This window comes from Plectrocnemia conspersa, unplaced genomic scaffold (genome assembly GCF_051122295.1).
Source record: "Plectrocnemia conspersa isolate PC_06_02 unplaced genomic scaffold, ASM5112229v1 ptg000001l, whole genome shotgun sequence".
In the NCBI taxonomy this organism is placed as follows: Eukaryota; Metazoa; Arthropoda; class Insecta; order Trichoptera; family Polycentropodidae; genus Plectrocnemia; species Plectrocnemia conspersa.
Window position 1 is genome coordinate 24932473 of NW_028277165.1, and position 20396 is coordinate 24952868.

At 30.0% G+C, this 20396-nt stretch overlaps 1 protein-coding gene across 6 annotated transcripts in view; it reads right to left on the reverse strand.

Annotated features, from left to right (window-relative positions):
* Positions 1-152: 152 nt before the first annotated feature.
* The window catches only part of LOC148239350 (uncharacterized), a 34398-nt gene continuing 14154 nt past the window's right edge, over positions 153-20396 (reverse strand). For 4 of the 6 annotated variants that reach the window (XM_088193834.1, XM_088193817.1, XM_088193852.1 and 1 more), the window contains exons 3-5: positions 14504-14941; positions 10568-10789; positions 153-1320 (exon numbers count right to left, since the gene is read on the reverse strand). In XM_088193834.1, coding sequence (XP_088049960.1) covers positions 1128-1320; positions 10568-10789; positions 14504-14941 — 853 coding nt within the window. In that variant the 3' untranslated portion in view covers positions 153-1127. Of the gene's footprint in view, positions 1321-10567; positions 10790-12994; positions 13214-14503; positions 14942-20396 lie in introns of all 6 variants that reach the window. The other 2 variants (XM_088193825.1, XM_088193861.1) reach the window with 2 other exon arrangements.

Genomic DNA, 20396 nt, shown 5'->3' on the forward strand with positions numbered 1-20396 from the left:
TTTGTGTACGTCGTTCATTAGGAAAATAGACAGTTTAGACACTATCGGTATTATATGTGTGTAATATTTAAACTCACTTATACAAATAACACTTGACATCACATAATAATTAATGTCAAAGATAGTTTAAAGGAAATAATACAAATTACGTATTTTTAAACATTTTATTTAACATTTAACAGAATCGTCAAATATTGGCACGTTTCCTTACAGATAAATTTACGTACAATCGAGAAGGATGAAAAACATATAGTGAATTGATTCAATCTTTATTTATAAGTACTCAATTTAAGTTTATATATAAATGCTGAACAAGATAGGCAAATTTACAATATATTTTTTAAATTGTAACGATAGTTCCTACATGTATAAGAATTAGTATTCGTATTGTCGAGTTTTCATTCAAAAACGATTATTGCATATATAATTTAAAGTTATGTACAATAAATACACATAGTTATTTTAATTTTATAAATCTATCTGATCTATATATAATATTACGAGAAAAAATGCAACGAATCTTTGATACAACATTTATAGTTTGAAGTATAAAATTTATTTCTATTCAAGTAAAAATATATCTTGCCTCTCTACGATTTAAATTCTATTTAGAGGATTTTCAAAGCGGAATCAATAAATAAATTTACAAACATCGCTAACCCACTTACTTATAACTGTACATATGTCACATTCTTACATGTTAGTCACAATTTCTAAATCACATTAATTTTATTGTGTCGCTCGCTTGCGAAAAACGAACGTAAATACAATTAGGTATTCTACAATTGATCATATCCACAATATTAACATTTTTTCGACAACATCTTTTATGATACGTTGACGTAAAATAACAATATACATAATTTATTATTATTTAATTAGTGAACTTATTCTTTATTATATAAGATATATCACATTATTACACAATTGCTACGTAGCCTAAATAGATAGTTAATACGACATTGATACTTTTTATTGGACTTTCGACCGGAAAACGGTTTATGCAAATCATAAAAAAATAATGTAAGTACAAAATTTAATAACTTAATAAAACACTGATGTAATAAGTATATAAAATGAATTCATAATGTGTAAAATAGTTGCAAATCACACCAATAAATCGTGTTTTAATATGTTAGATTGTCTCTGAGATGTGCTTGTTTCTTGTAGCCCATTTTCAAACACTTGCCCCACCAAGATCGTTCTAGACAAATTTTCACCGGCTTTAACACAAAGCATTTAGTCTGGATGACGTCGAAGAACAATCTTCCGACCATGTTTGATATATCCGTGTTTGCTAATTTCAAGCAAGCTCTGAATCTGTAACATTAAAATACATTTTTATATGATATACAACAAAATTATTACACCATTTTTGTATATTATTATTAATATTATTAATAAAGCACAAGCAGACTATCAATATAACATAAAAAGCTGTTATTTAATATTATATAAGCGGTAGCATAGTTACTCTACGACATGAACTACGTATGATTTTCTGCGAACCACAAATTGTGCTACTTACAATTAGTTGCGAGATTAGCACAAGCAACAAAGCTAATGGGGGAGGAGGAGAATTAATTGCCCTCAATAATCCGACAACTTCTTTTTGTTTCTCTGTACGTTTAAATCAAACGTGGCTAACAAAGAAAATATAGAAAAAATATATACATATGTATTCATATACATTGTATAGTTATCTGTATTTTCGATAAGCTCAATGAGCAAGTGCGTTGTTGTTTCACATTTAGCATCAACATGTTTTATGGTTCTTTAAAAACAACCCTGATACAATTTATTTTATGGTAGTTATTTAACAATAAATATATTTTACTTTTGAGCAATGAAATGTTTTTACCGTAGTACTTAATGAGCATTATGAACAGAATATATTTATTGAATAATCTATACAAATATATAAAAAATTGAACTGAATGTCTTCAATACTTCTAAATATTTTTTTGCATAGCTACTCTTTAGGACACTTCTCAAAATCTATGCACACTCTCACCTTAATTTTGCCACTCACCGCCTCCCTTATATAAATATTTTATCAAGAATTCCATTTGTTTTATTAAAATTTTCTCAGTTGCAAATTAGGCACCCGAGTAAAATATATTGACAACTCCCATTTATTTACATACGAATTATTTTGAATGCCATATTTTATTTTTTTTTAATTTTGTTTATTTGCAATATAAAATATAGTTTCTTCCACCCCCCTCCCACCCCCAATATCAAGCGGTGGACAAAATATTTGATTTTTTAAATTTATTTTTAAATCATACATATATAATATTTGTTATGAGCTGTAGATTCATAATTACAGATTTTTTATACCTAATTTGTACGACCGTAGCTTGATTTGGGTAAAGCGTCACGATATCCTTCAGTGAGATTAGGAGAATTTAGGAAAACTTTTCAATCAGAATTATAATTTTATAATAATCACTAATTTCGAACCTTTAGACGTGATAAAATTGGTAAATATAAAAGTTCATAAAACACATATGAGATTCGAACTCAGGTCTTTCGGGTATTAGATTACATTGCTGGTCTATTCTGCTGGTATTTTTTAATTATTATAATATGTCAAGTGCGTACGGTGAGATACATTCGCTTTCGCTCGCTCGAGTGCTAAGTGACGAGAGTGAGTGAGAAGAAGTGGGCGTGCGGAACGCATGTGACGCACGCCCTTATCTTTCACTTACTCTCGTCACTTAGCACGCGAGCGAGCGAAAGGGAATGTGTCACACCGTACGCGCTTGGTTATGTCCCGTTCTCTTAGTATCACATATAAGTTTGCTTTTAAAATTAACAATCATATGCTAAGTTTATTATGGTTTAAATTGTATACTTTTTCTGAAGAACTGCCTTCTGATATTTTGCTTTTTAATCTTCCGTTGCTTCCTGACATGCGTGAATACATAGCGTTACAACGGGGTAAATTTGTATCAACTGGGTATATCAATCAGACATAATGTATACCTACAAGTAAGTATCAACCACCAGACTAAAAGTCTGGAAATCGATGACATCTATATAATTAATTATATATTATTATGTGTATTATAATTTATAATCAATAGATGTCACTGCAGCTATGTCCGGTTTTTAATAATAGCGCATTTTTGTAAATTAAAATTCAAGTCTGCTGCCATGGTTCGAGCCTGCGGCCTCTGGAATACCTTTCTATACCTTACATACTACGCTATTCCGACAGATGTATATAAACATATTACTTATGGTTCTGAGTTATTATTTGAAATTTAATATGGGCAAATTTAGTCACAATATTGTATTTAAATATTTAGCGCCCGCCCTCCAGGGGGGCGCTGTGGTAGTGGAAACCAGGAATATGTGAGACGTAGATGCTCCAGCAATAATACGACGACTGGTTAATGACCATTATTTATTTTAATCGCTCCATATTTATACTAAATATTTAATACGATACACGTATATTAATGATTAAAATACTTGATTTAATATTTAAAGATCCCAAACAGAAAAGACATTTGGGGGGGGGGGGAGGTGGGGGAATTTGCTGACACTTTACGTATACATATTTTGTAACAAACTCTACTAATTATCTAACACAAGGTTTCCCAAACTATGTTCCGCGGAACACTGGTGTTGCGCGGATCCAAAATAGGTGTTCCGCGGAGCCTAAATAGATATTTCACAGAAATTTGGAGTAAATTAAAAAAAATTGTTAGTCTTGCTAATACATAAAAATTGTTCATAAATCTGATAAAAAAGCTTGAAAATATGTGTTAAATATTCAACATTGATGTGTATAAATTCTGGAGGGAAAAGTTTCATATATAAAAAAAAAAATTTAACAACCCAAAATCATCAGTCATTAGAAGTTTTATTTATTTGAATTTTTATGTTTATTAATTAATATTTATTTAATAATATTTTTTTGTTTTTATTTATACTATTATGAATTACCTAACCTAAAAAATAAGGTAAGTGTTCCGCTAAAATTTTCGGATTTGCCAAGCGTTCCGTCGCTAAAAAAGTTTGGGAAACCCTGATCTAACAGAATCATATGTATATTTAAGATATACCATGTAAGCTAACACTACTAACAAAACTAAACCACATTATTATTCAAAATAATAGAACAATTAAAGGAAGATTGCACTGAGTATCTTCCAACGTGTTATACTTCTCCCCTTGTACTTATCAACCAAGGGAAGGAGAACAAATAGTTAAAAAATCACTTGATTGTGAAATTAAGAATTAAAAAAAACTTCTTAGAACTAAATTACTGGACAAAAGATATGATTTTTCATCATAATTAGATTTGGAGTCTATACTTTGGATACGCACAAGGAAAGGCGTGTTTAATCAACCCACCCCTAAACTTCAAGGGTACAGTCATGCCCTTAAAGGTTTAGGCTTGGGCATTATCGCCGATGCAGACAAATGCAATAAATGGCACGCGGTCAAAGACGAAGGGCGAAGGCGAACGAAATAAACCACGTGGAAATAACAAGCGGTAAAGTGGCAAGATTTAGCTCCGGCTAACCACCATTCGGACACGTTTTCGATAGGTACCCTACCCTAATGATCCTTATTAGAAGGGACTTAGCGGGTGCAGCTGAAAAACCAAAAGGCGAAAGCTTACAAAGAATTTTCTTGGATCGTGTGTGTGTGTGAGGCATTTTCTTCGCCGAGAGATTTTTAACCGAAATAAGCGAGCTTTATGGCTCAGAAACTGTTAAGATAAAAAAAATATGTTGCGCGAATTTCAGGTCTCCCAGACTCCTGTTTGGCGTGTGTCTACTGTATCGACGTCAATTTTTTTTGTTGTGTTTATATTGAGTCTAAGAGAATATGCAGGTGGTGCGAAACCTTTTCGTTTTTTTACTTTTAAAAGGGTACGATTTTAATTTTGCTTTTTTACTTTATAAAGGAATACGAGAATAAACAAGAAAATTGGGAAAAAAGTTTATGAAACTTTACTATATATAAAACAGTAAAACAATGCATCTATTGACATGTACAAAATATTTCTAGGGTGTCTAAGCTGGGTAAATGAATTCCTAAAATAAGCTCAATTAACAACAGCGTATAGACATTTGTACTATTTTTAAAATTGTATGTAGTTCATTTACATGCTAGATTATTTTGTTTCTATACAGCTGTGGACTGTTTCATTTTGGAGCGGCACTAGTCACTCGGGTATATTAAAAGAAATAACGATTATATGCGTTGCCTAAGTATACATTGTTCCATTCTAAGATTTTTTCAAATCTCTATTTGACAGTTGCGAAACGTCCATTTGCTGTTCAAACTAGTGATGGGACGATTAATCGGAATTTCGACAGTTGTAAACAATGGCAATGGTTAACAACCAGTGTTGTGCATTTAATATGTCTATATGCTTTTTTACATATATATATATATATATATATATATATATATATATATATATATATATATATATATATATATATATATATATATATATATATATATATATATATATATATATATATATATATATATATATATATATATATATATATATATATATATATATATATATATATATATATTAAGGAAATATTTTTTTATAAAAAAAAATCAAAAACAATATTTATTTTATGTTAAATACAAGAAATGATATATTGTTCAGCTTTTCCCTTAAATTTTATCATAAAAATGCATGACATTTGAAATACTATGAATCTTATTAAAATCGAAATATTAAAAAAACGACTCTGACTCAACTTCAACTTTAGCTCCCCCCCCCCTCTGGAAAAATTTGAATTGACATCACTGACTTTAATTCAGAAATTCTCGGTCTTATACCTCAAAGAAAATGTGAAATAACAACCTCGAATCTATCCCATAAATATTTTAATAAAAACATGTAATTTTATTAAATTTAATTGGAATACATTTTCACCAGTAGATATATAGTAACTGATAGGCGTTAGTGAAATATATGCTGAACCAAAATGTCACAATTTGACAGTTGCGAAACGTCCATTTGCTGTTCTATCTCAAACCAAATCTAATGAAAATTCTAAAACCAATAGTTTTAGAGCTTTCATTAGATCAAGTATAAAATACAAACTAAGCAAACTTATCTCTCGCATATTGCACCTCGCTTCTTTATAGTTTGTCAGTTTTTAAAATATGATAGCTATCCTTACCGATAGTACTATGAACTTCTAATATAAGAGGTCTAATCAAAGTATATTGAAACCGATTTTTTGGCAATAGGAGTGCGCATAAATAATTATCACTTCTCAGAAGTCAAAAATTCACGTCAAAAGCAATAAAAAATCTCGGTACGCTCGGTAACGCTCGTTACTGAGCGTTCATTTTATTGCTTTTGACGTGAATTTTTGACTTCTGAGAAGGGATAACTGTTTTTTGCGCTCTCCTATTGGTAAAAAATTGGTTTAGATATGCTTCATTTGCTTCTTAATATTACTATTGAAAGTCTTATTACATTTTATTGCTTTTGACGTGGATTCACTCTGAATTTGGCCAGAAAAATACGTGCCATTTAACCCTTTCACCGCGGCTGTTATTTTTACGCACCATTTCGAAATTCGCTAATATGTGAGGGAGCACCTATTTATGCCATAATTTATTTAAATAATATTTCAATAAATGTGTTTCAAAACCTTAAATGATGTAAAAACATATTACAAGGTTCAAAGGTTCATGACACCTTTAGGTGCTCAATGTATACCGGCAATTTTTCTTGATGACTTCTATGTGTCATCAGCGGTCAAAGAGTTAATCCAAATTAAACGGAAATATTAAATAAACGACCACTGAATGGCCAACTTTTGCTCCCCTTCCTGGAAAAGCTGCATTGATGTCTCCGTTGTAGGAAAAAATTCAACAGTTTAATTTGCAAATTATGCACCATTACCTAGGAAGGATTAAAAATATATGTTGCCTTGAGAAAAGATGACGCGGGCATTCGGGTATGCCCTCGAAACAGCCGTTTCTAATCTGCTCTAGCGGTCAACGGCAATTTGTTCCAAAAAAAACTCACTACCTTGCCTTAATTAGTCGCCCTGTCGAAAAGAGGCGGACAATAAAACGCATATGAAGTCATGGATATACGGAAACTATAAATAGAGAATTAAGAATCACTTCTCTTCAAACATTTCGTATGAGAGCTCTACTGACATTCACGCTTCAAGGCATTAGATTTTCAAGCGCTCTTCAAGAAGTCGCCGCTTCTCTCTTCGCTCGACGTTTAAAATCCAGACTAAACCCGCTTTGGAGACGCTCGGAGACTACGGAAATATTTTTCAATTGTTGCGCAACATATTAAATATTTAATAACAAAATAAACCTCTGACACATCTACGTGTACAAAACACGATGATTCTTATCTATAAATATATAAATAATTTAGTAGAATAATATGTTACACTAACATATTATATTTTGTAATCATTCCTTGTAAATTTGTAAATATGACATTTATATTTATATACATCAATTATTGTAGAGTAGATTAACAATAAAAAAACAATTAATATTGTATAATAATTAGGGGTGGTAGATGAGATTTGAAAAGTCCAAATAAACTCATTCAAAGAAGGACAACTTTAAGTTTAATTGAATATCCTTTAAGTCTAAGAAATATATATATTAAATCTAAAATAGAGCCATAAGACGATTCGGGGTGTGTAAATTTTGTCAGTTTTGCTATGGAGGGGTGGCGCGCGTTGTCGCACCTCTGACCTGTCGCGGACAATAGGGCCGCGTGTCATGAATACACTATTGTCGGGGGTGGTAGTCAGCGTTGTCAGTGGCCGGAGATATGACAAAGTCAGTTCACTCCATTTGGCAATAAACGCCTATGTGTTATGTTTGTATCAAACGCGGCTATAACCGCCGACGAGCATTTTTCTTCTTCGACGTATACGCCGACAGTCTTAAATATACTATATTATCTTCCTACATGTACTATATATTTTAGCATATTTACAATACATAAAACTATATACATATATGTGAACATGAATTGATAGTAAATATATTATATAGAAGGTCATATACTACTACTTTCTATGGTAATTTTAGCTTTACAGGAAAGATAGAGAAATTTAATAAAATCCATTTAATCGTAGGGTTCTTTTTAATCAAAAGAGTTGATTCAACACAAATGTCAAGTTGAATTTCAGAAAATTATCTACACAAGACGTTAATTAATAGTATACCAAAAAACTGTAATTATGCACATTAAGATTTTCATAGCCTTTACTTCACAAATAAATGTATCGAACAAGATATTTTAAACTATCAAATAAGCTTCAAACTTTGTAGATATATTTAATAAATAATAAGCTATATAAGCATTGTTAACTCATTTTCAAGCTGATTAAAGTATGTTTTTACTTTTAAGTTTCCACTCTTCTCGTCATCTGCTATTATATTATACAATTATTGATTGTGAAACGTCGCCGGCGGATAGAGTAAATGACGGATTTTCTTTTTTGGCACGTATGTACGTGTCTCCGAAATGAATCGCTTCCGAAAACGGATGCTGATCCTCACAAAGGCGGGAAGTCCTGAGGAAGTTCTCGTCTTGAGTGGCCTAGACGAAGCCCATCAAAGGGGCCAAGAGTACAAAGGACTTAAGAAATACGTTCGGCGAAACCGAGTGTCCTTTCACCGTCGAAACTTAGAACCGACCCTTGTCGCTAACTCCGATTTGGATCGTTTTTATAGAGTTTCCGCATATTTTAAAGCTCTAATCGCGATAAAGACACACTATTCGAATACAAAGATAGTCGGCGATAAATCATCCGGGGACAAAACCGGGAATAATCGCGTGGTCCACTTTTTTTCTGGTTGCCAATTCATAGGTGAGGTCTTGCGGTCTCGCATTAGTGACGCTTCAGTGATAAGCTATGAGCTTCTCAAAGTTTTTTTATTATAAATACATCTATGTATTATTAATAAAATCGCTAATCAACTAAAATAATATTAACCTAATCAAATACATTTTAAATAAACTAATTATTGTGCTCCAATATAATTGTGGTAAATGTATCATAAAAACAAGGATATTGATTATTAAATACATAATATTTCAATCGATTATTTTAAGACACGTCTCATAGTTTCAGAATTTCCTCGCCTCTAAGACAGCAACCGAGTCAAGGGATTACAAAAGACTCAGTTAAGTGTGAGTAGATATCCCTTATTTAACTGCTACCTTGTTCCCCTTATTCGCGTATTGGGCAGTCATATGTACATTTGTGTTGTATAAGTAAATATTATTATATTTGATAAATAGCAATAAAATTCTCGACTGATTAATATAGGATGACTTTCAGTGAATACGCATGAGATTAAAAGCATCTGAATAAAATATTAATTTGCTCTTAAAAATCTATAAAAAATATTATTTAAAATTATAATTTCAATGAAATACAAATTTGACTTACTAGGTTTTATTAATATAAAATTGAGCTTAATCGTATATAATGTATATAAATATATTATATACAAGGACTAGATTTTGCCACCTAAGGCAAAAGGATAATTTGCGCCCTTACGTATTTTTTTTGATGCTTACAAAATGGTTGATAATTATATTATATAAAAAAATGTCATAGAACACAATTGTAGTAAAACTATGAAGTTTTTTGGATATACTAAAAATAAAATGACAATAACCTTACTAAAAAAAACAAAATAAAATAAAATAAATATAATTTCTTATTTTATAGTTAAAATTATATATTATATAGTTATCAAAGTATTTTTTTAAGCTTGTTTAGTTGAACACTTATAAAAACATATTTGAGATCTTCATATAATATAAAATAAATTAGAATATAATAAAATTTTCAGTTATTTAATTTATAAATTTTTAGTGTTACGTACTCACTTATTAAAATAAATAGCAAATATTACAATAAAAATAAAATAATATCTTTTATTTTTCGTGCTGTTTTTAAAACAATTTAATCAATTATATCGAAAATAAAAACTACGCTATATGGAGGAACGCTATAGGAGGGACTGCCGCATACGCTATAGGAAACTTCGCTACAGGGTTGAACGCTATATATGGATTTTTAAAAGTTCGCGAATATTAATATCTTTTGAATCTCAGGATTCTCGGGATATATATATATATATATATATATATATATATATATATATATATATATATATATATATATATATATATATATATATATATATATATATATATATATATATATATATATATATATATATATATATATATATATATATATATATATATATATATATATATATATATATATATATATATATATATATATATATATATATATAAAAAAAATATATATATATAAAAAAATCATATATATTAAACAAGGGATATTTTCTCACGAACTGCCATCCATGAAGTGAGGGTGTTCTAAGAAACTATTGGTTTATTGTTCTTTTGATTTGAGTGCATAAAAAAATAAACATGCTGTTTGATTCACAGCTCTATTGTACATATCATGCCCATATATGATCACATTCTGGTAAAATCGACTCGAACTATTGTAATCGTACTCACCTCTCGTCGCACCTACAGTGCATTAGTGTATTCGGCCGCCAGTTGAACATGCCGTACTTGTTTTGCATGGTGTCTATCCAAAATGGGCAGTTGTTGTCGTGGATACGGCAGCATCGGTCAGCATCGGCGAATTCACCCAGCTGGTGGCGTTTTCCACTACTACCCTTGCCACACCAGAGCGTCCCTGGCACCAGCACTGTGCTTCTGGACACCCTTCCACTCCTAGGTCCGCCAACAAGCGTCAACAAACGAACCAAATACGCTTAAGGCATGTCCAAACAATAGTCAAAAGCATCAGTATGCTGGTTCATTGCAAGACCGAAGAGAGCATATTCTGATACTTTTGACCATAATTGAAATAAATTACCCTTTCGGAAACGTAGTCTAATACTAAAACTAAACCCCATCACCACTTAAGCAATCATTTAAAAAAATACATTTAATGCTGTTTTTATACTTGTGTGATGTGTATCTTGTTAGTGTTACTTTGCATTGTTAAGACATGTATAAAGGCCCATTCAGATGTTGATCATATGAGCCTTAAGCGTGTTAGGACATTTTTTATTAGTAATGACAATGCGCATGCTGCATTATGGGGGGGGGGGGGAAACACCGCGACCACTATAATGAGGCATTATTGGGATAGTTATTCTTTGTTAAGCAAAATGTTTTTTTCAAAAGATTCTCTCAGATTCAGTGAATTATGGGATATATAATTCGGTCTTTCAAAAAGCTGTCTACTGCAGTTGTATGATACTGTACAATATATTTTTTTTATTAGGCTTCGTTCTATATATGTCGTCGATTTTATTTTTGAAATATTTCGCAATTTCGCATATAGTGATTGCAAATTTATAATAGTTACTTTTTAGTCAAAGAACATAATATATAAATCAAAAGAGCTTTGCCACTATATATTTCTTAACCAATTAGAACTTAGCATTTGTTGCAATACATTTTGCTAACATTTGCAGAATTTTTTATGATAAATTTTCACATTTTTACGGTTATTGGGTGGCAAAACAAGTTATTTATTTGCTTTGCATGTTTTTGTGTGGTGCAAGCGTTTATACGACAAAACGTTCACGGTCAAAACGCTCTCCGACACAATGTACACGACAGAACGTTCACGCGACAAAATAAAAAGTGAACACTTATTAAATAAAAATGTTTTGAATTAGTTGCAATTTTTTTTACTTGCTTCAAAGTTAATTTACCTTGACAATATACTATTATATAATACATAACAACATGAAAATTCGTGTATTTGAGTCTAATCATGAAATTTAAAAATATTTATTTCGTTTTCTTATTCACATATTTCAAAACCTCACAATCATCATATTACGTAAATAAAATATTAATGATTAAAAATAATCTTAGATGATGAATTGAATATATGTACATTGGCCACGCAAATATTATATAATTAATAAATTTAACACGCTGTAAAAAATAATTGTAACAACCAATAATTTTAATTTAATTTGCCCAAAAGAAGAAAAAGAAAAAATAAATAAATCGTAAAAAATAAAATTTTAATTATGTTACCTTATTAGTATGAAGAATTGTACTTTATGAATAAATTTCGATTAGACTGGATTATATAATGTTTATTTTTTATCAATCAGTAAAAGAATCAATGTGCAAACATTCGTCACCATATATTTTATCAAATTCTTGAACATTATTTTCGTAAAAAAAATCGTTTTTGTACGTGTGAACGTTTTGTGGGTGAACATTCTGTCGCGTGAATGTTTTGTGAGTTACACGTTCTATCGTGTGAACACTCTGTCGCGGGTATTGTGCCGGTGAACGTTTTGTCGCGACACGGGCGCGAGCATATGTACGATCACAACGCTATGCGTGTGTACTGTTGCTACTGCGGTGCGCGCCTTATTTTAATATTAAATTATCTGATTGGTATGAATTATTAAAAATTAAGTCATATATAAAATAAATGTGACATTCTTAAAATCAACATTTATTTTTTATTTATAATATTTGATCTTTATGGCAAAATTGTTTTCATGTCAAGCAAAATTCAATAAAAATAAAATCGACTTAATAATAACGATCATCGCGCAATTTTACATATAAATCTTTAAAATGTTAATATTTATTTTTTGATAAAAATGCATCTCATTAAGTTTATTAATACTCAAAATTCTGAGTTTCAAGATGCATTAATTGAATCCTGAAATGGAAACCAAATTGATTAGATTAAGCGATTAAACTATTTTTTTAAATCTTTACAAAAAATAATATTTATTCTCGGAAGTGACCGAAGATGGCCTGACTGAGATTCTGAGGAATGAAATTAATAATACTGACAAACATATATTATATAATATATTACGATGTCAGCAGGTGGCAACTCTACAAGGGATTAATGACTTATGACTGCATCGTCCGACTGTGTGGTACCTCGTGTCACATGTGCAGTGCGAAAGTGTAAAGATGCTGCTATTGAGCAGTCCCTTTTGGCGCTTCATTGCTGGTAGTCTCTGTGTGCAAAAATCATGATGTCGACAGCACTTGTCTATATCGCTCATGGGGCCAAGTTCAGTGTACGAAGACGCCATTGTGCCAGCACCGCACCACAATGTGCCGGGCACCATCAAAGATCCTTTTGCTCGCTTACTTCTATTTTTTTAGCCCAGTAAAAATGGTTAGCTGAGTTTTTAAAGCATGCATGGAAATGGGTGAAAGTCGTGCGATCCTCTTGATTGAGTTTTATTGACGGATGCTGGGATAGGGAAAGATTCACAGAACTCAATTTTGAGAAACATACAAATTAAACCCATTGCCGTGCCTTTTCTACGATTGTTTTTAGTGGTAGTTACATATCTCAAGATTGGGTTAGAATTTAAAATTAAATATTCCTGTCTGCGTTTAATTTGCAGACTTAAATTACATTTTTAAATGAAAAATATACAATAAATTTGTTCAAATATAATTGTAAGGGACATTCGAAAAATAATGATCAGTAGAAGCGACATTGTGGTTTCAGTGTGTGTAAAAAGACATTTTCAGTGATCCATTGCTTCTGTACTGAACTTTTTTTTATTCATAAAGAAAGGATTGTGAGAAATCATCACTGAAGAACTGAAGAAAAAAACGATAGTGATATGGCAATTACAAATATTTTATTGATTTTGTATCTTAAGTTTTCGAATATCCCTCACAGTTTTAATTGTTTAGGAGTTGAATGTTTTTTTGTTTTAATTATAGTGTGCAGTATCTAAAGTAAAATATATGTAAATTAAACATAAATAAATTATAATTATAATTAAAAATAATGGAAAAATATACGTAAAATCATCAAAGAAATACAACTATTAATGTATAACTAACTAGCTGCGGTACCTCACGCTAGTGAGGGACCGACAGCTAGAAATGTTAAATTATGAATTATAAATATATATTTAGATTAAGTATCATAGATAAAATAGACTTAATAAATATGTAATATTGCTTCGATTTCTTTGATGATTAAAAAATAAATTTAAAACATTTTTTAAATAGTGAAAATAAAATGTTAAGCTATAAATTAAAAAATAATTATAAAAATACTACTTGTGTAGATTGTATAAAAACAGCTTATTTAATGCGTTATTTTAACGCATTCTTTCATTATGTACATAATATAATTTATATTAATATTATACCATATTAATCTAAACGTCCCGAAAATTAAAAAATTGATATAATCAACATTTGAAATACAAGTTGCTTCCAAAAGTGTTAAATACAGTGGCAAATATATTCACCTTTTAGATTAATTCTGCATTTTGGAAACAATATGTATACTAATTAATACTCCAGTATTAAAGGAAGCAATTCTTATAATAAATTTTTACTCTTTAGCTTCTGTCTATTAATTCTGGTGTATCGTTTTTATTTCAATCGTATAATTATTCTTAAAATAATTACCTTATATTACTTTCTTCACTTATCATCTCTCTCGTTGTTACACTTTCGATTTTGAAATCCTCCTGAAGTTTTCTGTGTAACGTATCGCACTGTCCTTTCATCTTTCGGAAATCTAACCAATCTATAATTTTACTGGGGAGGTCCGTTATATCATCTATCGAATGAACGGTAACATTCTTCAGCCCGTTGTTTGATTTGTATTTTCGCCATTTTCCACGTCGATCAATTTTCCGCCGCGTGATGTCTTCATCTTCTCGATTGTACGAATTCTTCTTATTCCATTTTGCTCGTTCTACTTCATCGCGAAATGAACTAGTGAATTTTTTCACTGCCGATCTTTTTCTGACGTATTCGCAATCCATTAGCTTTCCATGAGCCGACAAAATCATTTGGATGAAATGCCTTCCGTCAGTCATCTGCCGCAGTATGATACCCGTACTGAAAAAATACAATAAAATATTAATTCAATAATTTTGTACGCTAATTAAAATTAAATAAGATAATACATTACACAAATTTTTAGTCATGGAATAAATAAAATTGCAATATGCACTAACACAAAAATAAATAATTGACTTACATAGTTATTCTTTACTCTTTGTCTGTAATATATTTTATATAAAATCTTTAGAAAATATTTAATATAAAATATGCTATGATAAAAATGATATATTGCATAAAATAAATATTAATATTATGCCCCACTTTTTAAAATAATGAGCTCCACTAAAATTTAACAGTACATGGTCTGACTTGAAAGCTAAAAATGGTCATTCGTATGAATTTTTAATCAATTGATATGCTTAGAAACTTCGGGTAAAAAGTAAATATTTGCATTAAGAGAACAAAAGTTTGGACATATAAAATAAAATTATAAAAAAATAAAATTAAAAAAGAATTTTTTTGAGTGGTAAAGTCATGGATAGGGATTCTGAAGTCTCGGGTTTTTTCGATTCCCGGGACTCGAGACCCAAATTTTTCTCGAGTCCCGGGAATTCCCGGGACTCGAGAATTTGATTATTTTTCGTATAATCATGAAAAAAAATTAAGTTAAAAAATTAACTTATTATTATTAACTTTAATTAACTTATTATTATTAACTTTAATTAATTTATTATTATTAACTTATATTATTTGTGTTATAGGTACGATAGGTGAAAATTTATTGAAACAATTTAAAAACACTTCGATATTTATTTAAATTTAATTTATTACAATTTTTTTAATCGAAATATTTATATCAATATTAAGTTAAAACCTTTACTTTTGTAAGGAAAAATATGTTTTTAAAAACACCAAGGCGTTTAATGATGAATCACATAGCCTGTTCCTGGTTTTTGTGGCAAATATTCTAGATGTAGAAAAAACTCTCTCGCTTTCTGTAGATGTTGGCTTAATTGTAAGCAATGATTTGAATAAAAGCACTAGATTCGGAGTTCGCTTGATAGTTGAGTCTAATATCTGAAACTCCTTTTTAAAGTTGAATTTTTTATTTCTAGTCGTTGAAATATTTTGGTGGTTCGTGCGACAGAGTTGTGTTGATTTAAAATATTTTTTTTAAAAGGAAATTAACAATAATTTCGGAAGTTAATAAAGTGGCATCTCGACGACTTAGAGCTTCAACTGCCAGTTTTATAGGAGTGAGTACTTCACAAATATTTTCCAATACGTGAATGTTCGATTCATTTTAAATTTGGCCGATGCCAAGATCAATTAATGATTTTCTAATGCAATTTATTAACTTTCAAAATCTCGAGATCATGGGTAATAAGGAATTCCACCTTGTCTTCATATCGAGACATAAATTAAGCTCGACATCAAATTTGCTCTTTACATATTTTTGTAAAATTGCACTTCGGAAAGTCTCGAGTCCCGGGTTAATAATTTTTAAATTCCCGGGACTCGAGACAGCAAAAAATCTTTGAATTCTCGGGAATAAATTCCCGGGTTGTCTCGACACATAATCCCTAGTCGTGGATGAAGAAAGATCGGGAATTAATATAAATAATTAAAATATGAGAACTTTAATCTCACTATTCTTAAGAGCTAAAACGAAATAGTCAGTTAAATGCAGATATTGGTTAAAATCAGCTCAATTTTACACAGGGGTAGGTAATCTTTTTTGACTATGTGCCATGAAGCATGAAAATTTTATCTAATTATTTTTAATAACCAAAATATTTAAATGGCGATATATTCGTAGGGTTATCTAAAAAAGTATTAAATAAATAGTTTGCCTTAAAAATATACATAATAAATCTGAAGAGCACACAGAATTGCACAATAGCCACAAAAACTTTTGAAAGTCATAAATTACAACAAAAACATTTCTTAAATTAATTAATTTATAACATTTGAAACTCGACTAGAAAAAGCACTACTAGCATCGAATAAGCATTGCTTGAATTATGATTTGTAATAATGAAGGACTAAAATGGATGATTTTAGAGTAGAGTTAGACCCTATTGCTATTACCTCTCAATTCACCTTGTCTCTTATTCGTCTAAGCTTCCTCAAATGATCATTAAAAAATATTTACATAAAAATATGTATTTGTGTGAATATTTATTTTTCTACAAGAATTACATTAAATCAAAATATATAACACAATTGATTAATAATCACCAATGCTAATATTTTTTAATATGTGGTTATAGGTCAAGCATAACTACTGTAGATCAGTTTTCTTCATAAATTAATTCATAAAAAAAAATCGTCAAGCGAATTATATCGTAAAAAGGGAAATAGTTAGCCCAATACGTTATAATGGGGTAAATCTGTACCAACAGGGTTAGTCAATCAGACATAAAAAGAACCATCTACATTTATAGTTAATTATAATCGGTAGTATCTATATTATAATTTATTATAATATAATATCTTTATTAATTTTATAGTGTTAGGTGACTGGAGGTCCTGCTTTGAGGAGGATTATCCTTCTTTGTCTTCATTTAACAGACATTTTCAAAATAACAGTCTTGAAAGAAATATATCAATTAGTTATTATTGTTATAAATGTATCCCATTATGTCAAACAGTCAATACCCATTCAAGTTTAATTCAAAACCAAGTCATTTTTATTATTAAATATAATGTATTGCGAATCAGTGTTGAAGTATTATGCTATTCGATACTTTAATAATTATTATATTGTATAAACCCCTAGAGAATGCTACTCTTCAGAAACACCCCCTTTTGATGTATACGTTTGTTTATTTAGTTCGTATTAATTAGACTACATTTATATAAAGACACTCGTGTACGTCCACGATGCTTTTTGCGTTTATAATTGCACAACAGAAGAAGGGTGGCACCCCTCAAGAGCATACAAATTAAATTACCGCAGGACAGTGTCATCAATACCACTTATTTCAAGTCATTGAGCGCCAAACAAATATTCCTTATACGACTGAGGGGTATCAGATTATTTTTAAGCAATGGTACATGTGGTATATGAAGCGTAACAAATTGTGCTAAAATCTCGTGTACATTTTAACAGTTGTCCCTCTTGTAGATCAACAGTTAAGACTTTGTATCAACAATTCAGCATTAGGAAATGTCCCTAGGGAACCGGTCGTGGATTAAAACCACTCAAGTTGCAGTCAAGTCACACGAATGAGGGTGGTCGAGGTATCTATGTATGTTCAAACTATGAAGTGATATATAATAATATTAAGCTACTTATGTAATAACTACATTAAAGGAAAATATGAAAAGTGCCTAATAAAATATTTAAAAACATAATTCATAAATATGCTTCAAACTATATTGAAGTAGCAAAAAATGGGATAAGGAGTGACTCATCAATATACAATTAAAATCCGCAATGTGATGAAGAAACAAGTATTTTAAAATGCAAATGTAAATAAATTTATTTAAATACAAGAGCCGCAACCTCCACATTCTCGCGGTTAGCAAAACTATAAGTTTTAACTAAAGAATACATATTTAACCGCAAGTGTTTTTTTTAAATAACAATTTAGACTGAGAGCTACTAACTACTACCGTAAGTAATTAAACTATACAGCTTGAGTAATAAATAATAAATTAAATAAAAATTGTATGTATATATGTATATATTTATATGCGAAATTCTTGGCCTGAGAGACATGAAGAGAGGGAGAGAGTGAGATTTTTCCCAAGGGTTTTAAAACAAAGAGGTCACTCTCTAAGCGCGGATTAGCAACCAGAGCGACTTAAGTCGCAAGTTTAAATCAACATTTCGTGTTTTAGTCGCCGCCGGGACTTTCACAATCGGATTTGCGACTTTTTCTAAACCCAACTGCGTTACGTTCGGTCAAGTGTGTGTGAGAGTGTTAAAAGCACGAAGGGGTGTAATAAGAAGACACGGTCGAGAAATCGGTCGTAAACCGAAACGACCGATTAAACGTAAATCAATCACTGGCATATGACTCCATCGTAAAACGATAACTATATAATGTGTATGAAATAAAATACGTCCGAAGAGAGACAGAAAAGAATATTTGGACATGCGATGCACCGACGGACTATTAAATTTACGATCATCGTAAACGATTTTGTACCGACCCTCTTATGCTAGAGTCTCGAAGAATGCTTTAAAAAACATATTTTGCATGTGTGAATGTCAAAAGTTACAATAAAAATAATGTCATATTTTTACATAAATAATTTACTTAACCCTTTGAACGCGGAAATCGACTAAAGTCGCCCAATTGATTTTTTAATCTCTTTATGCAAAAATCAGTAAAAAAAATGCTTTTCAAGAAAAAACTTTTTTTTGTGAATAAACATAAAATATCGTTTTAAATAAAAAAAAATTAAAAAACACAGTATCGAGGTAAAATTTGCATTTAAAAAAAAAACAATTAAATATTATTTTTGATTAACGCGTCTAAAGAGTTAAGAAAGCTTGTGCTGTATTAATTGTTTATTATAATTATTAAATATAAGACTCACAGTTCTAAATCTTAATATAGTATACATGATATATATATATAATATATAGAATAATAAATATAAATATATAATAGTAAAGAGCAACTTTTTAATTAAGCTATTATTATTAATCACTATTGATAATAAATTAATTGATTGTGTATATTTTGTAAAAATTATTATAACTAATAAAATAATTAATACTGTGTCTTATGATATGTTATCTGTATAGCATGACCTACACAAATTAATTAATTATTAGTATTGAATTTATCAATATGTTAATATAGCAGTTTTATATAATTAAGAGTGACTTTGTAACAATTTACGATTGGATAAAAAAAATTGAAAGCTATAAATTCACACGAGGGCAATTTAACGAACGATCCCTTATACGCCACAAACTTAGCCGAAAAGGTCCTTTTACATAATTGATCTTTGTAGGAGATGAAAGATAAAATAAAAACTATAAAAAATAAAGGTCAAGCTAATGAAGACGTTAGTCGTCTGGTTATCTGGACGTTCGGTACAAAATCAAGAGGACTCCGAAGCAATAATCTATTGATGGTTGACAAGATCGATGGATAACAGCGTCACCACTACAACAGGTGATCGTAAAGTCGTTTCACGATAACGACACGCGGTTACTTTTCGTTATTCTGACACACAAACACGCATACAATACACGTACGAGGTTAAAGTTTAATTTAAAGCTGAAAAGTTTCGATTACATTGACATTTTTCAAATATGGAGTTTATAAATGTTTAAAATACACTTTTAGAGTATAATATAATGAATGATGATACTTTGTGCTTAATGCCTGATAAGCTTAAGAAAAAAATATTATGAATTCTTGGAACAGAGTAGCGCCCTAAAATAAGCGACGCTTTGTGATTGAAATTCCAAAGAAGGGATGGATAAAAGGTGTTGATGATGAATTGAATATTATATTATAATAATTATATTAAAGTTTTA